This window comes from Canis aureus, chromosome 19 (assembly GCF_053574225.1).
Source record: "Canis aureus isolate CA01 chromosome 19, VMU_Caureus_v.1.0, whole genome shotgun sequence".
Taxonomy (NCBI): Eukaryota; Metazoa; Chordata; class Mammalia; order Carnivora; family Canidae; genus Canis; species Canis aureus.
In genome coordinates, this window is record NC_135629.1 from 39,338,788 (window position 1) to 39,349,663 (window position 10,876).

The 10,876-nt window shown below is 55.5% G+C and overlaps 2 protein-coding genes across 18 annotated transcripts in view; both read right to left on the reverse strand.

The window, feature by feature from the left end:
- Window positions 1–1,231: 1,231 nt before the first annotated feature.
- MANF (mesencephalic astrocyte derived neurotrophic factor) lies at window positions 1,232–4,936 on the reverse strand. Its single transcript, XM_077858757.1, is given in 5 exon segments — window positions 1,232–1,657; window positions 2,973–3,114; window positions 3,853–3,980; window positions 4,707–4,882; window positions 4,884–4,936. Coding segments are annotated over 5 exon segments (669 nt in total). The 5' UTR covers window positions 4,922–4,936; the 3' UTR covers window positions 1,232–1,472.
- Window positions 4,937–5,765: 829 nt separating this feature from the next.
- Window positions 5,766–10,876, reverse strand: part of DOCK3 (dedicator of cytokinesis 3) — a 514,642-nt gene continuing 509,531 nt past the window's right edge. For 14 of the 17 annotated variants that reach the window (XM_077858742.1, XM_077858737.1, XM_077858736.1 and 11 more), the window contains 3 exons: window positions 10,267–10,389; window positions 9,649–9,731; window positions 5,766–8,851 (listed from right to left, as the gene is read on the reverse strand). In XM_077858742.1, coding sequence (XP_077714868.1) covers window positions 8,342–8,851; window positions 9,649–9,731; window positions 10,267–10,389 — 716 coding nt within the window. In that variant the 3' untranslated portion in view covers window positions 5,766–8,341. The remainder of the gene's footprint in view (window positions 8,852–9,648; window positions 9,732–10,266; window positions 10,390–10,876) is intronic. The other 3 variants (XM_077858749.1, XM_077858748.1, XM_077858740.1) reach the window with 2 other exon arrangements.

Sequence of the window (10,876 nt, forward strand, 5' to 3'; positions counted from 1 at the left end):
CTCCTCCTCCTCCTCCCATGATCATACATAAAGCAGCTCCTGGAGCAGCTGAGGCAAGTGCAAGGGGAAAGCTCTTAAAAGAAACATCTGTAACATTGTCTGATCTTAACTCCCCTTCCAGCAGGAATGAGTTAACCCTTTGTAGATAACCGTGGGGGTCAGCCCTAGAGTGGGAGTGGTTGGGTTGTTTTTCTGTTCCTGTGTTCAGTGTGGCCTGTAGGCCATGGCCATCTACTTCCTAAGATTTCTATCGCCAGCCGTGGATTTTCCCAGCACCTATAAGGGGCTCAGGACACACTGCGCTGGTCACATCTCAACAGCCCACCTATTTTCCCCAAACAAGAAAGTCTCGGCCTGAGGAGTAGCTCAGCGTTCTTGCTTTCCTCTTAGCCATCGTGATGAGGATGTGCTGAATGTGGGGCTGCTGTTGGTTGTCATTTGTGGAAGCCACGGCAGGTTGTAACAAGGCCTACATAGGCAAACTGAATTCAGCCAACTGCACAAATGTGATCTGCAGTCTTCCTAGGAAAGCACTGCTTTAGTCCTTCTTTCTGGTAGTCTCCGCAGGCCTGAGATGCAGAGGGGTCTCCACCAAATCACAGCTCATGCTGACAACTGGGTTTCCCAAAGCCAACCCTGGAGATGAACTAAAAAACCAGACTTGGGACAAGACCTCATCGATTAGCCTTATCTTGGGAAACAATGCAAAAGGGAGTCTCTCACTGATTCTTTGTATAAACCAACTCCTGCAAATCGAGCAAAACTCCAATTAGGCATCAGAACTTGGGGCTGAGAGCAGACCACAAACTCAGATGACCACATAGATGGCCAGATCTAGACAGTGCTTGGCAGAGGTAGCCAGGCTGAGAGCATCTTAGAAATGTGATGGTACAGGATGCAGGCAGTTACTGAGGTCATCCTCCTGGAAAGCCACACCAATCATACTCTCAGTCCTGCAAGAAAGCCCCTCCCTCCTAACACCAGATGCAACTCCCTGTTGTGCTCTGCTGGGAGCTGTGTGGCCTCCTGCTCCTCTTGTGTGACTTCGCCTCAGTGACCTCAAGTGACCTTGGAGGGGGCGCCTCAGGCACAGCCTCCTCCAGGACTTGCTCCAGTCCTGCTCAGCACCCTCCCTGTGCCTCAGTCCTGCCCTGGAGGACTAGAAAGCATAAACTGGTGGGATCTTCATTAGGGTCCAAATCCTATTTCAGATTAACTTTAATTCTCCAAGGACAGCTAGAAATTTTCTTCCTTTAATAAAAAATTCCCAGACACACTTTGAAGTCCTAGAGAAAACCAGCAACAGAATAAAGTGAATCCCCCCAGGGGGGCGCTGGAGAGCCAGCATCGTCAGGAAAGCTCCAGGCTTCACACGGACTTTCAGGAGCCCGCCTAAAAAATAAATTACAAAACGGCTGTGGGGAAGGCGCAGGTGCGCTGCCTTCCCTCAGGGGCAGCAGGGGCGGGGCAGACTACAAGTCAGTCCGTGAACTGGCTGCCTTGGGGGCATATTTAGGCATCAGTTCATTAATCTTCCGTATGTAGTCAGACTTCTCTGCACAGCCTTTGCATGTCTCCCCCCAGTCGTCCAGAATCTTCTTGAGCTCTCTAACCCGGAGCTTCTTCAGGTCCACCGTGCGCAGGTCGATCTGCTTGTCTGGGGGAGAGAGCAGGGAGAGCTGGTGGGAGCAGCAACAGACACCTCCCTGCCCCAGACAAGGTCCCAGGACGGGTCACACCCACAGGGCCCCCCAACCCTTAAAACAAGCAGCCCTACTGGCTGGAGGGGGGACAGATGCTTCCAGATGCATGCTGGTGTGTCAGCACCCACGGCCCCACACCAGGGGCACTGACCCTTACAGGACAAAGGTGGTTCCCGCTCCCCAAGTGCCTTGACAGTCACTGTAGAGTGACAGCTCCAGGGTGACAGAGCAGATAGATCCCCCAGCTCCAATTTCCCACCATAGGCCCTGGTCGGAAGCTTGCCCTCCATGACTGCTTGTGACCAGAGGCCTGGGGCCAACCGCCCGTTCCAGGGCACCTCAGGAGACCAGACATCCTTGATGCAAGTGGGCAAACACAGGCCCTTGGATACTTGAATCACAATAAAATAAGTTGGTGTTTAAATTTTATAGACAAGGACAACTATTCCTGGTCCTTACTCTTTCTGAGCACCTGGCCTGCTTTGTTCTACCAGAGAGCTCTTCCACAAGAGGTGCCGCAGTGCCAGCACTCTTCAGAAGCATACACCAGTTCTCTTCAATATAGTCAAGATTGCTGGGCCTTCAGCAGGATGAGCCTATTAAGCCCAAGTCAGCCCACATCCCTTCTCTGCTCAAAAACCCATGTTCCTGGGGCCTGGGTAGCTCAGCCAGTTAAGCGTCCAACTCTTGATTTTGGCGCAGTTTGTGATTTCAGGGTCATGGATCGAGCCCCTCATTGGGTTCTACGGTCAGTGGGGAGTCTGCTTGAGATCCTCCCTCCATGGCTCCCACACCCTAAAACAAATCTTAAAAAAAAAAAAAAAAAAAAAAAAACCTCTCTGTCCCCCACCCCCTGGACAAAACCAAAACAAACCAACCCGCATTCCCAACTTTATTCAGATTAAAGATCTGAAGCCAAATCTTCACCAACCTGCAAGGCCCTCTGTGACCTGTCCACACATCATGCCACTGCCTGCCTCTGCACGGCCTATTTCCTCTGCCTGGAATGCTCTTCCATTAGCTCCCTTTGGCTCATCTTCTACTGCCTTGAAAGTTGGCTCAATGTCCCCTCCTTGGGGAGGTTTGTTCTAACCTCCACCAACCAAGAATGCCAGATCCATAGCCCCTCACTTCACACCATCTAGCCTGCTGTAGATCTCACACACCCTGGCTCTGGTTTCTCATTGGCCTCTTCCAGCTAGAAAGTCAACTCCATAAAGCTTGAGCACACATGCTCTGTGTTGGTTACACAGGCCTGGCCACACTCACCATACTTTAGCTCACAGATCTGGCTGTCCTTCTTCTTGAGCTTCTCACAGACCTTCTCCACAGGGATGTGGTGGGCCAGGGGCTTTGACACCTCGTTGATGATTTTAGTGGCAGCATCGTCTGTGGCCCCAATGTAGTAGCACTGCAGCAAGAGAGGACAATGGCCTTTAGGCGCTGGAGAGCCTTCTCCTCCACAACACACTGACACCTCAAAACCTCTGTTTCTGGCAGGGACCTCATGTTCCCATGCCCTGCCTGTACTGCCATCAAACTGTCAGTGTAAACCCCGGGCTCTTAATACATGCCCGGTCCTCAAGCAGACAGCCTCCAAGTAAGTTTACGAGTTACCAGGATTCAGACCTTTACACAGACAAACCAGCAACCGCCAGGGAGAGTAAAGCTACAAAAGCTGTCATTTTGTCAGGGCTCTTGTCTTCAATTCAGCCCCAGCCCACCCTGTGCCCACTGTTCTCCTGTGTCCTTGCACGTGGCCTCTGGTACTCACAAAGGCTGTTCCCTCGGCCTGGGATGCTCTATCCTGTCCAACAATGACGACTCTTCCTCAGAGAGATTCTTGACTATTCTGCCTAAATCAGCACCCACCCTCTCTGCCAGAGCACCCTGGTCATTTTCTCCAGGACCCTCATCTCACGCCATCATTTGTTTGCCTGTCATTTCTTACCGCTGATACTCCCGGTGCCCAGCACATAGTAGGTGCTTGATCAATTCTAACAGGATGAAAAATATCCTAACTGCAGACTGCAGGAAAGCACTTGCGTCCCACAGCAGCATCCGGGCAGAACAGAGGACCTCCTGAACAGCAAGTGGACAGGGCCAGCCCGGGAGGGTAACCAGCCCGGGAGGGTAACCAGTTACTCACCAACCGATTCTCTTTGCCTCTTGCTTCCCGGCAGAATTTTATAAGTTCTTTTTCAATAGAGGATGGTGAGAATGTGACATCTCTGTCTTTGAGGTCCTGATAAAATCTTCCCAGATAAGAGATGCAGACTGGAAAAGAGAGGGGAGATGCTCAGCAATCACCAAGTTGTACCCCAATCCACCAGGAGGGAACTCCGTAAGCAATTTTAACAGAAGACACGGAGGTGAGTTTTTCCGTCACCGGGGTTTCTCAGGTGCCCGACTCAACCCGGCTCCAAGTTGCTGGGGTCCCCCCGCCCCCGTACACCCAGGGCACGCGGGGTACGAGCATCACCCGGTGACCTACACACGGCTCCTCCCTGCTCCTTCCACAAACTTTAAGGCGAGAATGAACACGTGTCCTTGAGATGGACTGACTGTGACCTCGTAAGAGGCCAAGCCGGAGGGCGAAGACAAAAACGATCCCAATGCTTCTCGTTTCCAAACACAACGCCGAACCCCGAGGTGCGGCTTCGCAAGCGCACGGGCCCGGCGCGGTGCCCACGGCTGGCCCTAGGGGCTCCCGACCTGAGCCTGGGAGAGCCTCTGCTCAGTGATGGGAAACGACAAAAACTCCGGCGTTCTCTCAACGTCAAGCCAAGTTTTCTGCACGACCTAGTCCCAACTTTTTCTTGTCGGGCCAGTTTCCTAGGCCCAGGAACTATGTTCTAGGCCGGCGTCTGCCCCTCGGGCAGACCCCGCTGGGGCCGGTCGCCGCCCCCTCCCGCTCCAACCCCGGCCTCTCGGCCGCTCGGTGGTTTTCGGCGCCGCCGCCGCCAGGCGGGCCTCGGGGCGCGGACCCTGGCCCTGCCGCACCTTCGCAGTCGCCCGGCCGCAGAGTCCGGCCGCCGGGCAGCACGCTCAAAGCCAGCGCCACCGCCAGCCCGTGCGTGGCCCACATCCTCCACCGCCTCCGCCGCCGCCCGACTGAACCGCGCCCGCCGTGCGGCGCTACCTCCAGGTCCCGGCCGCGCGCCGTAGTTCCCCATTGGTGGGCGGCCCCCGCGCCCTCCTACTCGCCGCGTTCCCATTGGTCCACGGGCCTCGGAGCCCAGACGGGCGGCTCCACGCTCCCCTTCCCTATTGGCTCGTAGCGTCGCCCGCCCTTGGCCCTAGACAGTTGTCGGCCGCTGATTGAACCAGGGTGGCCCGCAGGAAGCGGCGGCGGGGCCGGCGGAAGCGCCCGGGCCGCCATCTTGAGTAGGGGCAGCGGCTGCGGCTGAGGCCGGACGCCCTGCGCCCGCTGTACGGTCCTGAGTACCCCCTGCTCTGGGCACCACGCCCTCCCGGAAAACCCCGCGGGCTTCCCCTCCCGGAGCTCCCAATCTTGGCGCAGGCCAGCGGCTGTGGAGTCAGCCGCGGCCCGAAGGGCAGGCTCCGGGCCGCTTCCTTTTCTTTGCATTTTTTCACACAATCCCGTGGGCGGGGGATCCAGGCTCCCGCGCCCGAGGCCCGCCGACTAGATCCGAAGGTCCGCTTCAGGCGGGAGGCCGCCTTGTTCGGGCCGGCCGGACACTGGCAGGGCGGACAGACGCCGGGCGGGAGGACTTCCCATAGGAAGGGCCCCCCCGAGCTACCATCCTAGGCCCCGGGGGAGCGCCTGGCCCGGTTGGGCGCTGCGGCTTGGGATCCGAGCCGGCCTCCCCGGGAGCGCTCGGGGCCCTGGCCGCCGGGGGCGCCTCGCGAGTAGGTCGGCCACTGGCGCTCGGAGGGGGCTTTCCTCGCCGGCTGCCTCCTTTCGAGTGCGAGGCTTGGCTGGCTGGCTCTGTGCTCGGTGCAGAGGTTCCTATGGGGCTACAGGGCTTGGAGCCCAGCAGCGGGGGTTGGAGAGGGGCACTTGGGCTGCTCCCATTCAGTGAATTCAGTGGGTCAGTATCAGGTATTCATCTTTAATTCATTTCACAGCAGTCAAGGGAGTGGGGAAAGGGGGAAAATCAAGTGGCAGATATTTACATCTAAAATTCACATTACTTGTTGGATTTAGAACATGCTACCACAATATATACAGTAAAATACCTCTTGGGACACTAGTACAAATTTTTTTTTAACTTTGCTTTCTGGTACAGGTAAGATCATTTTTAAATCACTTTTTTTAAACATAAATACACAAAAGAAATGGTTAGAAGTTTTCTTATTTTAAATAAGCACAGAATGCCGGAGGTTAAAAACACATTTATAGGGCTGAATACCAATTGGACATCACACTCTATACATTTTTTGCTCAAATTCCTGTACAAATACACAGCATTCAAATAGGTATTTACAAATAAGCTTGAAAGAATGAAAATCAGTATTTCACAATCTTTTCAGAGGATTCTCATTTCTGACCTCCCACTTCCCCTCAGACTGGCGTTCTCCAACGAAAGGGATTTGGATTATGTCCTTTTCATCCAGTTAGGGAAAATGGAAAGGGAAAACACAAACCTAGTTCACCTTGCATAAAAAAGCAAGGCCAAAGCAACCCACACTCCCCTCCCTACTATCCTGTGCTACCAGGTGGAGAAGGTCGATGTTCTTATGTGATGACTGCCTTGTCCAGGGAGTGATGTTCAGAAGTGCCCTAAGATCTAAAGATGCCCTCCTATCTAAAACTCATACCCAGAGCTAGCCCCTGACCCTCTAACACTTGTGAACACCAGATGCTTCAGGCCTGCCCTCTGATGTTGAGGTTGCCATGACTGACCCACTCTGCCTGAAGCCAGCCTTACAGTATCAGAAAGGACCCACACTGGTGAGAAACACCCTCCAGATACCCTGAAGGTAAGCGGCCCTCCATCTTTCCCAATAAGTTACTTGCTGGTATTCCTGTTCAATAAGCTGGCGTTTGTTTAAAAGAGAACACCCTGACCGGCCTTGTCTGTTTGGAAAGAGGAACTGTGGGGAAGGGATGGGATCTAGGGCCCCAGGCCTGGCCACGGAGGTCAGGCCAGTAGAACTATGGGAGAACACACCTGCTCAACAAGGAGAAGGCCGCCTTGTGACCATCAAAGTTAGGAACTCAGGCAAATGAAAGAAAAATATTTTATCTGTAGGCTTTTTTTTTTTTTTAGAGTAACTTAGAAGCACCCTGGTAAAATACTATTACCACCCCACCCTATCCCCCCAAATAATAAACCAAGAGGAAAATCAGTGCCCTGACCTGAAAAAGTTTCCTATAAAGATACCTCTGCACTCTGCCCAACAGACTGGGGAGGCTGGAGAAACTGCCTTCCTGCCCGCCCGGAACCCTGAGTGCTGGTCCCTAAGGGCCTGGAGCAAGGGGTGGGGGGGCGGGGACGACTGCACTTGGCCACTTGGGAGAGGATAATTCAACCTGCATGGCTCTCTGCTTCCAAAAGGAGGAGCTCCGTCCCACCCCCTTTACCCAGGAGCTTGCTGAACCTGACCAGGAGTCCTCAGGGCTGGAAGCCTGGCTGGGCAGCCAGCCCCACGGCTCAGAGGTAGTGCTGAAAATCCCTGATTCAGGAGCTGGATGACAGGCATTCTGGCCACTTCTGAAAGTTCAGAGGATTTCCGGCCCCTGCCACACCCTAGCCTCATTACTATGCCAGCTCTTTTCTCAACACTTGGCCTCCTGGGCCCTGGGGAGGAAGGTGGCTAGGGTCGTCCCTCTGGCTCCACACCCCTCCCACAAACCCCAGAGGGCAGAGAATCACCTTTGCAGATCCATTTGCCAAGGGGGCTCCTGCAGGACATGAGGTGTATTGAGAGTGGAAGTGAGCAAATGGTCAGAAATAAAAGTGATGGAGGGAAAAGTCCAAGGTAGAGTGGGAGGCAGGGCTGGCCCATGGAAGCCCGGCAGTGTGCCCTGGGCGTGCAGTTAGGCCAGGTCACATGCCTGAGCTGGCAGGATGGCCCAAGCAGCCCCTCAGTTGCACACTCCTGGACTCAAGACTGGGCAGGTGGGTAGGCATTTGTGCAAAACGGCTTGTAGCTCCCCTGTCCACCTGTGACGTGTAGTCCACGTGGTCCTTGCAATCCCTGAATACAACCATGAGCTCTTCTGTCCATGCAGCAACGGAAGAAGTCCCTAGTGCAATTTCCATTCTTCTGTGCATCTCTGCCCTGGAGGGAGGGCCTGGGCTCCTACCTCTGGGCCCCACAAAGCTGCAAAGCAATTCTGTCTGTGCAATATCTCCGAATAGCTCCACGTGGTCTGGAACTGCAGGAGGAAGAAAGCATCTACTGCACAAAGGAAAGAAAGGAAAACCCATAGAAATGGAAACGTAGAAAATGAAATAAAAAGAGAAGCCACAAGCCTTCATGCTGCTGCGGCCTCTGCACATGGCAACACACGAGTTCACGGCAGTAGAACGTAGACTCGGGGTGGTTCTCTCCTGAGTGCCAGGCCTCTCTGGCTCCCTGGCGGGGGGGGACTTGCTTTTCCGACCTGGAGTGGTTGGGCAAGCTGCTCACTGAGGGCGGCATCATAGCCGCCCCCCACCCGCCCCTCACTGTTCCCCACGGCCGTGCTCCCATGCCATGCGGGCCTGCTCTTCCTTGGCACTCCCGGGGGGCAGCGAGGCTTTGCGGTGCAGGCCTCGAGGCCTGTCGGCATCTTCACGTAGCAGCACGCCCTCATCGTGCTCTAGGGCCGGCAGGCGGGTGTGGTAGGGCTTGGGGGGCAGCGCAGGCGGGTCCATGGGGTCCTGAGGGATGACGCACCCTGGGGCTGAGTGGCTTCGGCATGGCTGGGCCTTGATGGAGTCCAGGACGGCGGACTCGGAGAGGCTGTAGTGGACAGGGAGGTAGGGTGGCTCAAGATCTTCATCGGCGTTCCAGGCCTGGCTTGGCATGGAGTCCATGGTGTCGGTTCGAGGTGGGGCCTCCGAGGAGTGCCCAAAGTTACTCTCGCTCAGGGAGGACACGCCGCTGCTGGCACTGCCAGACAGTGTAGAGTTGCTGCCGTCCAGACCCGACTGGGGGCTGGTGGGGGAGGCCGGGATAGGGTGGAGAGGAGACTGCAAAGGAAAGGGTGGGCACGTTAGAACCCCTTCTCCAGGTGGGCTGGCTCCCGTGGGAAGAGAGGGCCAGGCACTTGTACACATCAGCTGTACACATGCATCTTTAGCAGCCATCCCCTGGCTCCCCCTGCCCCCAGCAAGCTAGTGGAGCCCCAGAATCAGCTGCATTTGTGTGGGCAAAAATGGCCCTGCCCTGGTTGCTAGGCACTTGTACCCTGTGGCTCTGGGGTGCTGACAAAAGGGCTGGGTCATCAGGCCATTGGGGACAGCAGAAAGAATCCTAGGGACCATGGGCCAGATGAATGTATTCTGCTGCTAAAATCTGTGACAGAGTCCATCTTTTCCAATGTGCAGAAAAATGAATGAGTTTTCACGAGGCTTTGCTGCCGCCTGCTTCTTGCTTTTGACTGGACTCTAGTTTAAAATGCTCTACCATCTACCACGGGCATATTTCTTTACTTCTTGAAGGGTAGTGTGCCGATAACCCACGGTGTCAGCAAGGAGCCCCTCCAGCCCCTCACTGCCCCTTGCCCATGCACTCTGTGCTCTGGGTCCCACGTGTTGCTGTCCCCAGGACCCTCTAACCTCCCTGTCCCTGTCGCTTTGGTTGCAGGACACATCAGTCATCTGCATCCCGAGCGTGGCTCTGGCTGCTCCCAGCTTCTGCCAGGTTGGGAGCTCTGGGACAGAGGAGCAGGGGAAGACTGCAGTTCTTTTTGTAGAGCCAGGTGATTCCAGAGGAGATGAGAAGATTCTTCTCACACCCTGGTGGGGCTGTTGCTTCAGTACATTACCTTGCGCAGAGTCCGGGCAGGCAGGGCTGGGGGGGTGTCACCCAGGGGGTGGTGGAAGGCGTCAAAGTGTAGGGAGTAATGACCTGCAAAGGGAACAGAACCAGAGCCTCAGCTGGGGCTCTTCTTGGGCTGTGTGCCAGCATATCCTGCTGAGCCAACTGGGCAGCCATAGGAAGAGGCTCCTGGGGACCCCTCAGTATTGAAGGCCACAGAAAAACCTTTTTTCACTGGAGTTCTCCGAAACAGGCTCCTGGAGTAAAAGACACCTGTGCCACACAAAAGGTCAAGAAAGTCGAGTATGTCAGAGCCCATGGAACGACGGGCCGCAAGCAACTGCAGCTCTCTGACAAGTTGGTAGGCAGCGGGCTCAGCACAGTCAGTTCCATGGTCTTCAGCCCCGCTGGCTGGGAAGGCATTACTGAGTTCACCTGTTGTACTCGGAAACCTCACTGACCCCAAAGCCCAGCAGGATCCTTCCTGTGGTTGGGATGTGTTTTCCTTTGCTGAGTCAGCCCAGAGAATGGCCCATCTTCTTAGTTTGGAGGGCTCTGCTGCCCTTGCCCCTGAGTAGAGTCTGTCCCAGGGACTATCTGGGGGACCCGCTGGAGGTCTTCTTACCATGCAGCAGGCTTCGGGGAGGCACTGGGGGGGCCAGGATGTGCCCCATGTGGGCAGACAGGAAGGGCTGGGCCTCTTGGGCTCCGCTATCCAGGCTCCAGCTGCTGGGGGCTGCTGGCACCGCTGAAGGGTGGAAACAGATGGCATGAAGGGAGGTTACTTCTTGAGCCATCCTCAGGGAGAAGCCTGTCCTACAGCCTATGGCTTCTCCAGGTGTCTGCTAGGTACCCAGCACATGTGAGAACGGCATGCCAGCCTCTAAAAATGCTGGCCAAGTGAGACACTGTGGCCCATGAAGGAGGGACAGAAGCTGCTTAAGAGGATGGCAACAGAGGGAACTGACATCTGAAGAGTACTCGGGGAGAAAGCTGAGAGGGCAGCAAGAATCAAACAGCAAGAATCTGCCTCTGGGACTTGCCAGGAGGAGGATAGAGAACAGAAGAAGTGAGCAAAGCAGAGTGGAACGGGCTGATGAGAGAATGCAGACATACAGCAGGCCATAGGGCTCCTCCCCAGAGCCAGGTCAGGGCTCTCCAACTGCCCTGGCCCAGTGGGAAAAGCAGGGAGCATGGTGGGTGGGAGCCAGAGACCACCCCTCCTAGAGCTAGTG